General features: G+C 42.7%; 1 protein-coding gene across 8 annotated transcripts in view; it reads right to left on the bottom strand.

Moving 5' to 3' along the window:
• The window catches only part of ERC1 (ELKS/RAB6-interacting/CAST family member 1), a 246,477-nt gene that overhangs the window by 7,587 nt on the left and 219,985 nt on the right, over positions 1-18,905 (bottom strand). For 4 of the 8 annotated variants that reach the window (XM_066184266.1, XM_066184269.1, XM_066184268.1 and 1 more), the window contains one exon: positions 9,806-9,994. In XM_066184266.1, coding sequence (XP_066040363.1) covers positions 9,806-9,994 — 189 coding nt within the window. Of the gene's footprint in view, positions 1-9,805; positions 9,995-18,905 lie in introns of those variants that run through there. The other 4 variants (XM_066184270.1, XM_066184271.1, XM_066184273.1 and 1 more) reach the window with 1 other exon arrangement.

Here is an 18,905-nt window from a genome sequence, read left to right as displayed (position 1 = left end):
GCAGGAAACATCTGCCTTCAGTAACCTGTTTAGCTGCCCAGCAGTTGATAAAGTCCATGCTGGCCTGTGAACTGTGCAAAATCCCAAGGAAGGCTGTAATTGGTGCAGGCATTTTAGGGATTCCTGTACCCATGGAGGTCTAAGGACCTCGGAGAACAAGGAGCAGCACATCCCTCACAAGGTCAGAAGATATGGATAGACAGACCATATACCATATACCAAAAAGCTCTTACATTTTTTTAGTGATAGGATTTTCTTCTAATGAAGTGTATTCCCTATGAATAAAAGACAAGCATATATGTAGCAGGTACACACACTGAAGATGGATTCTGCAGCTCATTTCCAGCTTCTGAAGCCAAAGTTCTTTGTCATTTTGAGCTCCTGTGAGCAACTATCTTCTCTTGTTTGAACCTTCTTTTAAATTCTGTGTGGTTTTTAAAAAATCTAACATTATCTGTCAGTTCTGTAACGTCTCTTATCGCTAACTGGTTAGTATTTTCATTGGAACTCCACCACGTTAATACATGACATGGAAAGAATGTCAAACTGGCATTTTTCATGCCTGAAGGGGTAACAGTTCCATCAGTATACAAATTTCTTGATCTGTGTTTCACACTTCGGTAACACTGCTCATTGCAGGTTTTAAAAAGAGAGAACTATCAGGCAGCAGCACAGCAGGGATCATTTTACCACTTTAAGAGCACAATGCAGTGGCAAAGGTTAGATTTCTACAATTAAAATTCTAATCAGATACAACAGCAGGTCTCTGTTTAGTGATGGTATCAAGCAAAGCACAGCAAATTGTTCCTGCAAGGAACACTCCTTCAAAACAAACAGCATAAGAAGGACAATGGAATAAATAAAAATGCTTTTTAAGGAAGTCATGGCGCAGGCTTCTGCAGACAAAAGTGTGAGAAAGGAAATTAGAAGGGCAAGCGTGCTGCACTGTTCCCTTTACTAGGCAGCGTAGCAAATAGTAAATTACTGGGGCTTTGCGTGCTGAATGTTGGTTTAATGTGTTCTCATGTGCTTTGTTCCTACTGGCTGCTGCACTCGGAGCAGCCACAGCGATCCAGAGGGGCTCCTGCCAACAATCACAATGCAAAGGCAACCTGATCCCGCTCTGTGGACTGACACGAGCTGGGAAGTGGGGAAAGAGAGGGGGGGAGCACTCTGGGGCAGGGCTCTGGGGGAGAAGGGGGCTCAGCAGTAACCCAGAACGGCTCAGGAGGAGGTGATGAGCCTGCTTCCAGCAGAGGGGTCAGTCAGGAACTTGCAATGGATGGAGGAGCCTAGGAAAGGTCCAGCAGGTTCGAGAGGGTCAGAAGAAGCAGGCAGGAGTGGTGCTGGATATTAAAAGCCACGGGACTGGGATTCAGGGAGTGCCTCTGAGGCTGGGGATGCGAGCCTGGTGAGATCAGAGAGCCCCTGCAGACCTCCCAGCCCTGGTGCACCCCTGGGAACGCTCTGAGCCCTGAACTCAGACAGGGCTGCCTTGTGCCTCCCTGGGCCAGCACAAAGACTGCACGGGGCCATCCATCAAAGGATGGGAGGCCACGGAGCTGGCGGAGAGCAAGCAACAGGAGAAACAGCCAACGTTATCACTGTCCTTTTCTTATCGGGCACCTGCAAGGGTCCCGAGCTCTGGGTGCACGGGAGGAGAGCCAGGAGAGGGCAGTGTTAGCAGGGAAAGCAGGTCCTGGACCAGGAAAGGTCCTGCACCACCACCACCTGCCCAGCCAGCATCCTTCCTCCTGGCCTGCCAGCCAAATCCTCCAGGTGAAGCTCCAGGGAAGCACAAACCAATTAACAGAATGAAATACAAAAGCACCTGCAAGAGACTTGAACTTCAGAGGGTTGGTGGGCAAGGGAGAATCCTGCAGGATGTCGTCTTCAGTGGGGCAATACTGCAGCATCAGTGAAGTCTCAGTTTCTTGCTCTACTAGGCAGCATTTATGAATTTATAGGATGCCTTAAAAAATCAAGATAAGCCCAACAAAATAAGCTCACGCCAAAGCTAATAAATCAAAGGCAACCAAACAAAAGTAACCAACTTAACCAGAGGAAGAAAATATTTCCAAGAAGAGAGTTTCTGACCAGCAAGAGCCCAAGAGGAGATGGCTCTAAAGGCCAGGAACAATACTTTACAAATTAGCACAGACAGAAAGTCTACACAGCTGGCTGGCAGATGTCTGTGGTGAAACGTCTTTGGAAAAATAGCAATGATAGCCTTGAGTTGAGCTTGCTAGCTCCAGAGCAGCTAGATTTAATAATGGGATTCCTACTTCAGCAAAGACATCCTAATTGACTCTATGGCTGGTGGCAGCATTTCCAGCTCAGGGATCTCATCTCCGTTGACGTCACTCCTCCATCAGGCAGGGGAACATCCAGTTCTCAGTGGCATAACTGGATTCACCTGGGGGTCTGCAAGTCCACGTTTTAGGGCGGTTTCTCTCAAAGGATTAATATCAGTTCTGCTCCTGGTTTCCTAGATTGTTTTTCTCGTGAATGCAAGCTGGCATGGTGTTATCTTCCCCATGCAGTTTTTCTATGAAAATTAAGAAATGTGAACATTTCTTTTTTTGCTGGCATTCCCAGTTGAGGATATGGGGAGATTCACATGCTTGCCTCACTGAAATGACCAAAAATGAGGAGGCAAAGCCAGGTATGCTTTTTGTCTAGTGGATGACAAGTAAGATTAGACAGCTCAGAAAGAAAAGGACAGCAAGGACCCCAGAAGTGCTTCACAGTATTTATCTTTGGACAGAAGAACAGAAATGGCCTTCAGCATCTCAGGGGAAAGAAAGCTTGCAGATAATCTGCAATAGATTCAGACACTTTTCAGCACTGCTGCCTTCCTTCCTTCCTGGCTTTAGAGCAAGTCATGACAGGAATAATTTTCCATTTATAGTTAAACTCCATCACAGAAAAAAAAAAAAGAATCTCCAACAATTCATCATGAGTTCATCTTCTCTGTTCCAGGATATTTCTGAACTCATTGAAAGATTAGTTGACATGCAGAGTCACGTGAATGGCACATATGAAGATAACTTCATGGTGAAGAAATAGCATGCTATGGTTTTATTTGCACACTGGGTGAATTGTGCTGCTGCTCTGCAGAACCTCGGTGGCCTCTGCTTTTCCCGTGGTGCAAACAAGGCAAAATTAAGCTAAGATTCTTTGCAACTTATTTCTACTCCCCGGTGTGATTTTTGCCTCATTAACAATGCCACAGGAAGAGTGATGGAAAAAAGGCAAACACAGATAAACTGGCATCTCACCTTGGGCTACGGACAGAAACCTGAACACAGAATACCAAGAGCTTGTAGAGCAGCACAAAGAAAGTTAGTGGAGAACTTCTGCAAGGATACAATATCAGGATATAAAATTATATTTCTCCAAAGATCAAGTGTTTCTGGATCGGGTTATGGTTAGTCTGAAGAATACATTTAGAGCTTAAAGTAACACAAGTAAGCATCACTAGGAAATTACACTGATTTCATCTAAACCTTTGTTTTGTCTCCAGTTAAACTTCACTGTAGCTCAGGCAAATGGTCAAGAGCTTCTGTATCTACCCAGACAAACCAGTATAAATGTGTGTGTTTGATGCAGTGAGAGCCAATGACATATAAACCTTTCTTTCTCAACTATATACGTATAAAAAGCCAAAAAGGGGGGTATGAAGATGGAAATCCAGCCTGACAAATTTCAAAAACAAAAACAAAAAAAAAAAAAAAAGGAAAATTTTTAATGTAAACCCTTTATTATTTCTGCCCTACCTGGAAATTTGGGGTTGATGTTAGCTCTTTCAAAGTATTTAAAAACCATGCATTTAAAAATTAAACTAAGATTTCAAATGAAACAGTCTTGTCTTTTTAAATAATATCCCCAATGCCCATTTTTATTTGTGCATGGAATTACTGCATCTACTGTCAGTCATTAACATTAACTATTCCTAACTTGAAAAGAGGTATGCAGCCAAGCAGAATCCACAGCTCAGCATCAGAACTTGCTGCTAAGAGGAAGAAAACATGAGGAGAGGCGAGCTGCTCTTGGGAAAACAAGGGAAGAGCTTGTGGGGACTGCTCCAGGTGAGAGCACTCTCACTTTCTGACACACCACACCCACACAGAACGCCTGGTGATGTCCTGAAATCAGCGGTTTGCCCTTTAGATCTCATTTCAAGTTAGGAATTGTTAATGCTGCTGATTGATTGCATGTATTTTAATTAATACTAGCAATTTCATGGACAAATAAAAATGAATGATGTCACGGCATTAGGGACATGGTTAACTTAGAGATAACGTTTGTGATTTTAACCAGTATTTAAGGACTATGACATTGTTCTCATCCTCACCCAAACCATTAAATCTAAAAGTTTAAAATGTAACAATTTTAGAGAGTTCCCATATCCATTGCTTTCTCAACCAAACTCAGGAAACAGATTTGCACATGCAGAAGGATATAAATTGTTGCAATTATTCCTTCTAATTTCTAACAGAGACCAGAAGTGGACTGTTTAACTTTAAAATACATTATGCATTCCCATAAGATTACAAATTAAAAATAAATGACATAAATCAAGTGGGGGAAGATAACAAGCTAATAGAAGAGCAGTCAGAGAAGGAAGACAAGGGTAAACTCTGAAGTAATGGAGTAATTTAGAATGACTAAATGCAAATCATAGCAGAGTAATTTCTTTACAGAAACCAAGTAAGTTGAGTAATTCCTCACAGATGACACAGAAGAACACAAGCAGAATCTGAACAAAGTACACAGGATGTTTATAAAATGGCTGTTTGCAATTTGGAGTAAAGTTTATCCCACTTGCAGTATTGTTTGTATAACAAATCAAAATACGTGTCGAATATTTTCAGAACTTAGCAATCAAACACGCAGTTTCAAAATGAAATTTGACAGCTACAGGTATGAGGTTTGGTGTCCTTTTGCACAAGGAGCTTCCCCTTGCTCTGTGGAGACTGAAATGTGAACGAAGTGCAAGGTACGTGGTGCTCCTTGGAACCAAGCCATGGCTGTTTAGCTGACACAGCAGGTTGTGAAGTGACATTATCACCTTTTCCCTTCCTCTGCTGCGGGCAGCTGAGCACAAAAGGCATTCCTGATTTCTTGGGAGAGGATTAGTAAGCAGCAGGAACGCCTAGAGGGTCTGAGGCTGGTGCACAGGGAGAGGGGAGACAACCTTCCTGCACAAGGAAGGCTCTTTAATGATCACAAAGACCATTCAGGAGTGCCCCTCTCTGTCACTCCCAGCAGAGCAGCCACAGGTACAGCCCTTGAAGCTCCCACAGCAGGTGACCTGTGAGAGAGCCTCTGATGGAAATGCCCCTGCCCAGGGCTCCAAGGCTGCTGCTGGTCTCAGGGCAAATGCTGCCAGGAACACCTCTGGGGAAGGAGGGAGGGGCTGAGCGTGCAGGGAACAAACTGGGGCTTGGGGACCAGCAGGAAATCTAACACTGCTGCCTATGATGCCTTAAGTTGTACCTTTCATGTATTTCAGGTTCTGTGGTGCCCAGGGGTGCAGCTCTGAGCTCACAGTCAGTGTCACTCAGCTCTGCACACAGCAGGGACACAAAACAAATCCTTCTCCTGCTGCACACCAAGGACAACTCTCAGCCCCAAAAGCACAAACAAGGGTGGGCTGGAGGGAGGGACAGGAAGGATGGGACCTCACAGCCTGGAGCTGGAACTGGACAATTCAACCCCAAGATGCAAATGGACTAAAACTTATAAAAATGTGAGACCTCGTGACCATTTGTCCATTTTGTGACCATTCTTAGTCCACCCTGGGTGTAGCCCTGGCCAGGCTCTTGTCCTGCCCAAGGTGGATCCTAAAGGCCTTTCAATAAATCCCTGCTTTATTCTCTGGCTCTGTCCGGTCTCTGTTCCAGCTCAGCCTTCCCAAAGCATCACCTACTTCTCATACCTGGTTGCTCTGTTCCCTTGGCTCTTTTCACTTTCTCACACTGCTGCCTCTCAGCCCCAGAGCAGTGCACCACCTCTGACACACTGGAGTGAGGATTTTCAGCAAATTCCAGTTTCTACTCCATTCTTTTCTTTTGCACAGGTGAGAGCAAAACTAAACCCAAACTGTAAATCAAAGTGTGGACCATATAATTATGTCCTTAATGCCATTTCCTTTCAGAGAGGACTAAAATCCCACACTTACAGGCAACTATCTGAAATGTGAAACAGAGCAGTCATCCTACAGAGCTCAAGGATATTAACATAATGATACCTCTAGGACAAAGGGAAAGAAAATATGGTATTCAATAGAAATTGCTAGGATAATGCAATTACTTCTAATGAATGAATGGAATTTTTATTTCTTAGTGTCCTTAGACTTGGAACATTCCTCTTTCCTTCCGGTAACTTCAGGTTTTTTAATAAGAAAAGTCAAATAGGACGTGGACTGGTTGAAGGATGACAGTTCCTGAAACAGTACCGTCTAGCTTATTTGGGGACATTGGGTCAGAACTGACTCAAAGGGACATTTTCCACCGCAGGAACAATTTAATGGCACAATTCTGAGCACTTTAGATTCCTTACCGTCCACAGCTTAGTCCAGTATATTATTTTAGATTAGATTTTGAGACACCATATCCTCCTAAGTACTGCCTTCAGTTCTTCATTACAAACGGACCAAAATTTTAGTACAGTAAGTCAGCCTTACAAAATGTGTTTGATAAAATGCCAACAAAGAATGATATAGTGTCTTGGCCCCACAGCTTGATTACAATCAATCTTCCCCAGGGATGTGGTCACAGCCCCAGGCCTGACAGAGTTCAAGAAGTGTTTGGATAATGCTCTCAGGCACCTGCCGTGATTCCTGGGAATGTCTTGCACAGGGATAAGAGTTGGACTCGATGATCCTTGTGGGTCCTTTCCAACTCAGCATATTCTGTCATCAGCTGAAGTCACTAAGGACTATCACTGAACTTAATGGTAGTGTCAAGACACTATTATAGATAAGAGGCACCGATTATCAGTCAAACTTTGAGACCACAGAATTATTTATGTGGCAACAAATTCCCCTTAGATCAGTGGTGCTGATGCTGGCAGATACTTTTCCAACAACTATTTGTACATTGGTGCCTGTGGGTCACCGTGGATGCACTGGAAGAGTGAAAAGGTGAAATCCATTTCATGTACCAGTTTTATCTACCAAAAGAAGCCACAGGAAACTCCTGCTGTTTGTACCTGAGCCTCCCCAGCAGGTGTGAAAGCTCTACCAAGATTACTGGCTATGAAGAAACGCAGCAAACCAACCTTTCCCAATGGAAGTTGCTGCAGTGGGAAATAACAGCTCCAAAAGCAGCAGTATGAAAATGAATTCTTAACGATTTATAAAAAAAAACCCCCAAACAACCAAACCAAACTAGGTAATCTCATTGGTGAGAAGTGGATACGTTGGCACCATGCTTAAATATTATTGGTGTTGGTTAAATGTATCCTCCTTAATCATGTTAGCACTTCTTAACGTTCAAGAGGATTAATTTTTTCCCACTGAGGCTTGTAAAGCATTATCTACAGAAGATCATATTAGAAGGGACAGGAGTGAATTTAATGCACTGGATTTGAAGTCATTTACAAAACTCATTAAAATTCCAAAGATGCAAAATGGGTGTTCTGTGATGGGCTTCTGCAAATCTGGAGAACGGATTCCCACCCCCCATGGGAATACTTAAAGCACAAAGGAAACTCTGCAGATAGAAACAGAAAAGCCCCATGGCTTAAATGAAAAGTCTGCTTTGTAAATTGAAATACATCATTGGTTTGTGTTTTGCAACTGAAGCTCCTTAAATACCATCTGAGCGAGTATGGGAAAGCAGAAGAGACAGCTACATTTTATTTTAGCTGACATTATTTATGCTTGGGAATTGTGAATGGAGAAGTAACTTTAAACAACTGTGGAGACAGCAGTGCAGAATTAAGACAATAATGTGAGAGGAAAGAAAAAAAGAATTCTTTTCTCTCTCCAGAACAACTTAGGTAACTCCTTTTTCTCACAATCCCTCACAATGCTTTCTTTACTGTGTAACCCATATGTGCTGCTAATGGACTAGCAAAGTTTTAATGGGAAATATTATTTTTGGGCTAACTGCTCAGAAGAACTTGACAAAGAAAGCCTTTCCTATTTTCTTTACCCACATCCCTTGATCAAACAGAAAAAACCACCTGTCCCCACAGATCCTGACTATATATGAAGACCACAGATATAATTACTGAGGCAATTTATTTCAGTGATATCCAAACTTGCACATGCTGAATCAGTAAATGTCTGAAGACAGGTACAGAAAGAGAGCCTGACTGTCTTGTACCATCTCTGTTACAGGCACATTTATCTCCAGAGCTCTGCTCTTTCCAGACATGCTTCTGTTGGTTTCCTGCAATTTGGCTGCTCTCTCCAATTTTTCAATCAAAAATGAGTCTTGAGTCGGAAGTTCAAGGAAATTAGTTTTAAAAACACCAAAGGAAGAAAATCAGAGCGTTCAAGATAGGCTCAAGAGATGCTCACTGAGCCACAAATCCCCTTTTAACTGTCTAGGCCTTACACTTGTGTGCACACTGGATAGAGTTTGGTACAAAACATATGGAAGTGAATAGTGAAAGACTTGGAATTATAATTCAAAGTCAGGGTTGAAAAAACAAAACCTGTCACATCTAGTTCTGGTACAAGTTCCTTGTAGTAGTTCAATTTAAAAAAAAAAAAAAAAAGGGCATTCAGTAATAAAGGACTAGAATAGTGAAGTTAAAAAAAAAATTGAATTATAGTCCAGAAACAAGAGATACAAAACTGCCAATGAAGGGATTAAGAAAGGCAAGACATTACCAGAGCTGGGAGAAAAGAAGATTATTTCAGCAGATGATTTATAACGTGATTGACAGCCTCTTGTGGAGACGTCATCCGACAAACTCTTATTAAACCCTTTCAGTTCTGTATTCCAAAACTCCTGGAAATATACAGCTGGGTTTCTGAAGTCACTCTGTGTGTGTGTCAATAAGCATGGGGGTATCACACCCAGCACACCGAGTCCAGTCTTGATTCAGGTATGCAGCTAAGGTGGGTAAGCAGTAGAAATTACCGGCAGAATGTTCTGTAACACAGGTAAAGACACTGCACTCATTTATATAAAGAGACTCATAAAAATGTGTCAATTAAAATATAAATGGTTTATGCAATTAAAGTAATACTTAGGACCTTGATGACTACATTGAGTTATAGAGGGCAGCTAAAGTTTGTTAACAATTAAAGCATGCCAAAATGGTGTCTTGCAGTTTGATTTCCCGTGAGTGCGGAGATGCACGGCCCCAAGTACGGATAAAAGAGCAGGTGAAATTCCATAATAAATAATAAATAGCCTTTTGTCAAAGACATTGTCTTTTACCAAAGACATTTTGTAGGGCTGACTTATTGTACTAAAATTTTGGTCCACCTGTAGTGAAGAACTGACGGCAGTACTTATGAGTTTATGGTGTTTCAAGATCTAATCTAAAATAATATACTAGACTAAGCTGTGGATGGCAAAGAATCTAAAGTGCTCAGAACTGTGCCATTAAATTCTTCCTGCGGTGGAAAATGTCCCTTTGAGTCAGTTCTGACCCAATGTCCCCAAATGATAAACGAAATAAAAGAATTATTGACTCCTTTCATCAGCTGAAGAGTTCACCTGTGCTACCGGCTTTCCCCACTCGCAACGCGGTTTGACCATCTCGGCGCGGCACACCGGCAAAGCCCAAAGCGGCGAGTCGAGGCCCGTGCTCACACCTGAGGCCACAGGCTCACCTGCTCGTGGGTCATGGCGTGCAGCCCCCTCTCCCAGGCTGCCTGGTCCCCCTGCAGGTGGTAGGAGGCGGGCGGGGTGAGCCCGCGCAGGATCAGCGGGTCGCGCTCGTGGCACAGCGCCGTCAGATGGCCGATGTACAACTTCAACTTGCTGCGGTTCTGGTCCAGTTCTAACAGGGGCTGAATTATCTGCAACGGGAGAGCAGAGATGTGACGACAGCCTGATGAAGGCGAAGATCAGCCTCTAAGTCACGACCTTGGCTGGCTTAGCGGTGGAAGAAACCTGAGCGCTCTTCCCCTCCTGGTCCATCACGTAGCAACCATCCACAAAGACACCAAGGACACTGGGGAAAGGGTGCAGTGATGACAGCTGTGTGATTAGATTGGGAAATAATGACGATATGGGTGGAAAAGGAAACAATATTACACTGCTGATTATCCAACAGTACTTCAGTTTAACTACTCCAACAAAAGGAGATTTTTCTGATAAAGGGTGTCTGTCCACACCTTGTCCGAAAGCAATATCAATATACATTTTTAGCTTGTTTTGCCAACAAACATTTCATTGTAAATTGAGTATGCAATAAACACGTTCCAAAGAGAATAGTTTCAAATTATGCCGAAAGACAAGGATTCGAAGACGATTGCGTCTCTGCTGTAGAAACTGGATAGACACATATCTTCACCAGAAAGTTAAAATTTAGTTCTTTATAATTAATTATAAATTATTATAAATTATAATTATAAACTATAATAAATTGTAATTATAATTTACACGGTTAAGATGTAGTCTTCTATAGTTTTGAAAAGGCAATGACTTTCATCAAACAGCCCAGACTCTATATAACAAGCTAAAAAACTGAAATCAAAGGACTTTAATAAAGTACCATTTTATTTCATTGTACTTCACCCAATCTGAATCTAATCACTGATCCTCAATGCAATCCAAACTAGAGCCATCCAGTTCCCATAAAAAACTATCTGAAAAGCCATTTCTCATTTTTTAACAGAAGTATAGAGCTCAAGTGCATAAATACCTACATCCTTTGCTGTGACCTCCCACAAGAATACTGCTTCATTTGTTCTAGCTGTTTGCGGGCACATATTCAAACCTGCAGTAATGCAAACCTCCAAGGTTTGCAGCTGATGAAAAATCAGGGAAGAGCTGGGCTCCTTTCCATAAAATGAGGTGCTGGGCAGCCTTGCCAAAGCCCTGGCAACTTCTCTTGGTGTCCCCAGGCAGAGGCTGCACCTGCTGTTTGTTACTGGGCTGGGGATATCTTTTCTATGGGACACCTCTGACCCTGCTAACGAGTAAGCAGTGAGATAATCTCTGAGACAACAAAACAGGCTGCTGGCATTACTTTCAACAAAGACTCGGGCTTTGACCCCTTTTAATAAGGCCGTCAGGGCTCACTTATTTTGTTTCTAACACTGTTTTACACGGATTAGTTTCCGCGGAGTGTGGGGATCTGGGAGGCATGGCTGAGCAGCTAATGTCAGGCTCTGTGTCCTGCCCAGCTCAGCAGCCCCCACCAGCACACCTGGGTGCTGCCACAGCCACAGGGAGAGGAGACAGCAAGGGAGAGAGCGAGCTCACGTGCTTTAGTACAAACCTGTGCAGCCTTGGGGCAACCTCTGTTTGCAGAGAGAAACGCACATGCAAAAATAACGCTTTGTTACAGCAGGGTGGGATGAGTGGACAAGGAGGTGGATGGAGAACTGGCTGAAGGGGTCCAGTTGGAGGCCTGTCACTAGTGGCGTTCTCCAAGGGTCAACACTGGGCCCAGTATTGTTTAACTTGCTCATCAGTGACTTGGATAAGGGGGCAGACGCCTCCTCAGCAAGTTCACTGATGACACAAAGCTGGCAGGAGAGGCCAATCCCCCAGAGAGCTGTGTAGGACTTCAGAGGGACCTGGACAGGTTGGAGAGGTGGGCAGGGAAGAACTGTCTGAAATTCAGGGGGAGGAATAACCCCACGTACCATCACAGGCTGGGGCTGACCTGCTGGGAAGCAGCTCTGCAGAGAAGGTTTGCCCACAGAGGGTAAAATGATGGAGTGTCACATCTTAAGAAAACACCGTTCTATAAAAATGCAATAGTCATTGTCTAATAACTAGGTAATAACCAGTCTAATCAATGCAGTAGCTGCCTGGTATTCTTTTCAGATACCACAGTCCCTTTAACATCCATCAGATGCACAGATTGCAGTCTGAAGATAATCTGGATAGCCTTCCTGGCTGTTCTTTGTGAACAGAAGCCCTCCTTGATGCAGAGAAGGCAGAGCTATCTACCAAGTAAGAATGGGAGATTTCCATACAACCGTCGAATTTGACTGCCCAGGGATAAATCCCTTTTTGAAGCACATTCCTCCTGCACCCTTCCCCCTTCTCCCTCGAGCTGGAGAGAGGCCAAATGAGGCGTGTGAAAGTTCTTAGGCAGCAGCCCTCCCAGAGCTGTTCACAGAGCAATCACTGCCCTCGCTTGGGATCCATTAAACGCTGCCAGTCAATGGAAGTGCCCTCCTATCTGCCTTCCTGCCAGACCTAATTTGAACTGGCCACTTAGCTTCCCACGCAGCACAGCTGCCCTGCCTTATCTCAAGAGGGTGGAAGAGCCTTTGCTAAGTGGAAAAGAAGGGCAGAGCTGGGTTCACAACCCACACCGTGTTCTCATGAGCAGCTCAGAGCTTTCTAGGAACACAGCGGGTAAACAGACCCAACCCAGGGATATCTTCTAAACAGACCTCATTCATTAATTGCCCTGATAGGTTTAGGCCATCCTCATCAATGCATGGAATGAAGTCTGCTTAATGTACCCTCGACTTCCCAATATTGCCGATGGCCAGCTAAGTTTGACAACGCTGCACTAAAAAAGGCAAACGCTACAACTCCGAGGAAGAAATGTGAAACGCCTGACAAACCTCACATGCAAACCCGAACCAACTCAACCAACTAATAAAGATACTTGTGAACATATTCCGGATTCAAATTGAAAACAACGTGACGAGGGTTTTCGAGATTTCACACGTTTTTAAAAAACCTTTTACTATGACAAATGTGAACCTAACTGTAGTTTTAAAAGTCATTGGGGCAAAAAAGCTTTAGAATGAAATGATCCTGCTTCTTCAGTGGTAATCCTGCAGTTGCTGGACAACGGTCAACTGAAATACAGGTAACTGATTTTCAGCTTTTGTACGCTAAGTCTCTGCATTTAAATACCTATATACGCACAGCAGTGTCTACTGAAAATACGCCAAAAATAAATAGGTGGTTATTTGGAAAAGAAAACCAGCAAATGTCCAGTCAAATAATTCAGTAATTTTCCTTAACTTACCCCTAAATCTCCAAATATCTGAGAGACAAAAAATAAAAAACTCCCTGGAAGCAGAGCTATATCAAGAAGAAAATAAAATAGGACCGACAAGTAATCTCAGGTGTCAAAGTAAACAATGTGAGGTAAAAATGTTTTTGCATTGAAAGTGCTAGGAAGTGTATTTGTACACTTTGTACAGTGTAAAAAATACAGTGTTTTTGTATTAAAAGTGCTACAAAAAAGTGTAGGTGGAATAAATCTGAAGGTTTCCATGGAATTAAGTAATTTGAGAAATGATCTAGCTTGCCAGCCTGGTTTACACACCCCGAGTGCTCATTGTAAATCCTGCGCAGCACAGAAAAAAAAAGGAATTCTGAAAAAAATCCACGCAGAAACAAAAAGCACCACCAAACATCTCCTCAAAACTTCAGACTGGACACGACAAATCTGTTTGGAAACACGGTGCAGGCAGTCCTTCATCTCCTACCAACCACATCCACATCATGTGAGTGTGGAAATTTCTTTTCCAGCTCTGTTACATCCAGTTGCAACTATGCCACCCAACAAAGCCGACTTCCCAAACTACCACTGCGCAGGAGAAGGTGGGGCCAGAGCTTGTCCAAGCCCATATGTTTGTTAAAAAGGGATTATTCCAAAAGGACCTGACAGATCTCTGTATACCTCCCTGTATCTGGGTTTTATTATGGATACTGCCAGGCAAGGATATTTTGCCTCTCCAGCTAACTATCTTTTATTGGGAGATGTGTAAAGAAACTGAGATAGTGAGTGACACAGGCTGGAAGCATTTGCATGGCAAATTGAATTATGCCTCCTTGCTCAGACCATTTGTGTTTGTTTGGCAACAAACACAAGGGTTCAACAATAATACTGTAACCGCTGAATGCAATGGAGCTTTATGAGGCATGAACTTGGCTCCGAATGTGCAAAGCTTTCCCAAATTCAGAGCAATTTATCACTGATGTCTTCCCTTCGTTATTTTAAATGGAAACAGAAGAAAAGTTCTCGAAAAGACACATCTTGACCTCCGTTCAGTTCAGCTCAGTTCACTGATACACAGAGATACTTGGTTTCTTCAGAAGACCCCCACACAAAAGCTCAAGGACAGGCTCAGTATTCTTTAGATTTGTTCTAAAGGAAAAAAAAAAAAATAAATATTTAACTCTAACCTTCATAATTTTCTCCTCATAAACCAGAACAATATACGTGAGGAGCTAAAAGAGATTCTGGCTATTTTGACACAGCTGTCTTACTCAGTTCCTTTCTGACAGAATCAATTAGGCAATCATTTTTATGCAGCAAATTATTTTTGAAATTTTTATACACCAGGAACAAATCCCATGGATTAATGATTTCCAGAGTTCACTCTCTTCACCTTGGGAAAACTCCAGACCAGAAAAAAAAATAACAGAAAAAAACAAACCAGGGAAAGGAGTTTTGTCATTAGCTCCCTCTGTTTAAATAAAATCCTTTCCCCATCATGTAGGTGAGGCAGAGGATTGCAGAGTGGGTTGGTAGGGTCCCTAAAGCACTCCAAAAGCAGTTCCAAAATATTTTCATACATAACAAATGCAGAAGTGCTTTCCCTGACACTGGCAACTTTCACTGCTGTGGGCTGTGGAGCAAAGTTGGCAGGGAAGCAGGTGAGGAACAGCAGGGACTGTTGGAGACCAGAACTGAAATACTGATGTGAGGGGAAAATGAACTTTCGGGAATGAGATACCTCAGCAGAGCTGAAGGGGTGTTTGCACACAGCTTGAATTTTACCTGTTTCCTCAGTCCCTTCCTTTCAAAAGCAAGGGCATTCACTCAATCTCTTACCCCGAAATAAACTCTGCACTGTGCATACCTCACACCTCTTCAATATTAAAATCTCCTTCATTTGAACACTTCGCCCCTCTGAGTTAAGTTCCCAGGTTGAATTTTTGCCTAATACATTAAATTACAGAAAGCTGGGTAGTCAGAGTGATGATGCTGACAATTATCAACAAGGGGAAAGAAAAAAAAGTAAGCAAAAATAGTTCAGCAACTGTTTGCAGCTTGTGCATGACACTGTGGATTTGAACAGCATTCTCCTGATCAAACTTTTGCAGGTGTAACTGGGCAAGTTTTGATTTCAGGGAATCAGTCAGATTTTATGCTGATTTCTTCTCCACAAAAAACACAGCAGCTTGAGAATAAGAACAACCTGCTTATATTTTTAATGCATTCAAGCTTTCTAGCACTTGCTGTCTACACTGGAGCGAACAAGAAAGCACACACATTTCTTGCTGTGCTGTGTTTTGTCCGTTGCTTCTTCCTGTGCCAAGGGATAAAAGGAAACTGTGTCTCACGCGTGTTCTGAGAGCAGAACAGGGCAGCAAGGCACCGGGAGAGTGCCCATGGCAGTGCTGATGTATCAGGGCTGTGCTCTCTGTTCCACTGCTAATGCAAACCAGGAGGGATTCCCTAAGCAGTCTCCCAGAGAACAGTTTTTCCAGCGCTTTTCCTGTTCAGATGAACTGTAACCTCCCTGCCTGCAGGTGATGGGAATCTTGTCCTTCTCTACCTCAGGGTCTTCATTCTGCTGTTGCAGCTCTCTACCTGCTGAAGGACACTTTCAAAGCAAAGATTTGTGAAGGTTTACCTGTCTTTAGGAAGTCTTTTCGGAGTTGCTTGCTCTACATTCCAATGCAAAATCCCATGAATAAATACACTTATTTATAGGTGTATATATACTAGTCCTTATCTAAAAGTTACTTTAACAATCAGATGTAGTTGGAGAGCCCATAGTGAGGCCACTGTGAGATGGAGCAGCAAATCCTGACATGTCCATCAGTCATTGTGAACTTTACCAGCCAGGAAAACGCAGTCTCCAGAACAGCCACATGCCCCTACAGTTTTTACTTATCATTCTCTGGAGCTTATTTTCATAGTTCATACACTGGAAAGCAGGTTTGGGCTTGATTCTTTTCCTAACATTGTTCGTGTCCCCTCTCCCTCGGTTTCTATCCCCCTAACTGACAACTAAAAGGGCTTGGCTGCAGCTGCTCATCCTCTGCCTCTCAGTGTCCTGTCTAAGAGCGCCAGAGCTCAGAATAGCTGGGAGATTGCAGAATCAGCAGTATAGTAGATACTGTCATAGATAGTACAGACTGTCACACAAACTGCAAGAACAACTCTCCTGGAAGTGGCCAGAAGCAAAAACGTTTGAGTGCAGAATTCCCACTTGCTACAAAGACCAAGCCACTGGTAGAAGATTATGTTCAGCTGCAAATCAAAAGAGAAAATGAGACACAGACCTGGCATAATCTCATCTGGCAGAAATGAATGATGGCCTTCTTGCAATTGTTTCGCTGAAAAGCACAGATCTCTACAAAAAGAAACCAGCCATCTGTTTTGAATGTTTTAGACTCTAAGCATCTACTTGTGTTCTTCTTTGATCTGTAAGAATAATAGGAAGACAGTGATACAGTCCAGTTACACCTCTGCTGTGAGTGTTTAATTCATCCCAGAGCTGCAGATTACAAAATTCCATCTGGAAATCTCGGTTTTATCATTCTGAGATCAGAAGGAATATGAACACTGTATCAAGATCAGTTCCTTTGCGCCCACAGATATAGCACTCTTGGACAGAGACTACATTCTTCTGACAGAAATTAGTAATTCAACAGCAAAATAATAGGTTAAAAAAAAAAAAAAAAGTTAGCAGAAGAATTGTTCTCCAAAAGAAGAAAAGGACCAGGAGTGGAAGCTGACTTTGTCTCAAGCAAAGCATTGTTCTCTAACCCTCCTAAGGAGAAATTAGTTACATCATCTGAGTGCATCACATTAGGGCTCTTACTAAAAGGTAAGAACCCATCCGAAAAGGGGGAATGAAGAATCCTGATTTTCACCAACATGACAAAACAAATCTGGCCTCTCTCTCTCTGTCAGGACAAGTTCAAGCACTGTAAGATTATCTCATGTAGCTGCTGCCAAATTTTGCACAGGGTATGTCTCCAAGGCAAGCACAAGGCACTTCCACAATGCTTTCACACACCTGGATGAAGAATTGTAACAATATCATCATTATACTACATGATTAGCTTGTAGATTTTTAGAGAGGGGAAGAAATGACTCTTCAGAAGACAAGAGATGACAGCAAAGAACAGGACACAGTGGTCTGAAGAGCTTTGTAAAGCATGCTGGAATGGCAGCTCCTTGAAAATATGGGTTATTTTCCCTTTTCTTGGGAAGGAATAGGATCTTGGGGGGAAAAAAAAAAAGTAGCAATAAAGTCAACTACAAATCTAACATAATTTCAGGAACAATTTCCAAATGAGTTATTAGAATCACCATCCTATCACTTTAACGAGACAATTTCCAAATATTGCCCAGTAATACCTAGCACTTATAAAGCACTTTCCCCCAGCAGAACTTGCTCTTTTACAAAAACTCCTGTTCATTTTACAATTGGAGAATTTGAGACAGGGACAAAGAGAACAAGTGAGTGGTTGGAGACAATGCCAGGAAAGAATTTATCTTCTGAATCGTGGTCTAGTACTGTGCCCAGTAAATTACAGTGTAATACGAGTCAGGCATGAAGGCCTGCTGGTTCTGACCATTTTGCATGATCGAACAATTAAAAAGACCATACTGAAAATAAATCTAGTCGAAAGGCTTATGAGGTCACAGCGTAGTGAGTGACAATACTGAGAAGTTCAAAAGTGTGACAGCAGGACGAGCAGCTCTGTACAAAACATGTTTTGTGGAGAGAAGATCACATTTATGTAGTGAATGAATGCCTGTGTAGTTTAAACATGGAACTCCCCATGAAAAACTATTTACTTCACTAAAAGAAATCAGCATCAAATAATGTAGAAAAAAAAAAATCAATGTTCTCCTCAAACTTCCCAAAGTATTGACACTTTTTAGTGTTGTAGTGATCCCAGGGAAAACTTCACGTGGTTTGACTGCTCTGGTAAAGATTACATTAAGCCTTGAGATGAGCCAAATGTCTTCCTGCAATGACTTACCCCCTCTTTCCACCACAGACATCACCTCTGAAAGCTGAAGTGTTCAATTTTGTGAGCGCCTCCAGTGCTCAACTCACAACGCTTTGAACTGCTTCTGAGTTGAAGCCTGTCAAACTTGAGTACTGAAGAAAAATGTCACAAAGAAGAGCCTTTTCGTCCTACAGTATTTTTCACTAATAGGAATTGCCAATTCCTATTTCTGAATTTCTATTCCAATTTTCATCATCTTGAAACATCCCCATTTTTGTGCACTCCAGTTCCACGCCAGCTCTTTGACCATTCCACTGTTGCTCTAATCAGCACAATAATGATTTTCAATTAATGAATGGATGAAGCAGACTTCTGAACCACACCCACACTTCCCCCCATTTTAGGGAGCACAGCTGTGCTTCACAAGACACCTGGATGAACTGGGCAGCTTGGGGAATTTCTGTCGGGAAGCTTTGCTTCTCCTTCCCCGCCGTGGACACACCTGGCACAGATTCACAAGAAGATACACCACACACCCCCCCATCCTTTTGCATCTATTAGATCTCTTAAGGTGTAAATTCATATTGTTCTTGATAAAAGTGAGTAATAACTAATTAAGCCAGTGGCCAAGAGCACTTCAGCATTTGAAAAAAACCGAAGGGCATCCTCATGTGAAATCACACTGGAATTGACTTGGGTGTAGAGGAGGACAGAGCTCCATCAGGGGAATAAAAGGAGCCATAAGAAACTCACACAGCAAGGAAACCAGCCTAGTGAAAAATTCTAGGAAAGACTATT

The sequence above is a fragment of the Chamaea fasciata genome, unplaced genomic scaffold (assembly GCF_029207755.1).
Source record: "Chamaea fasciata isolate MVZ Bird 193981 ecotype frontalis unplaced genomic scaffold, bChaFas1.0.hap1 SCAF_5, whole genome shotgun sequence".
Classification (NCBI taxonomy): Eukaryota; Metazoa; Chordata; class Aves; order Passeriformes; family Sylviidae; genus Chamaea; species Chamaea fasciata.
Note: the sequence above shows the minus strand (reverse complement) of the source record. Positions and strands in the feature narration are given on the sequence as shown.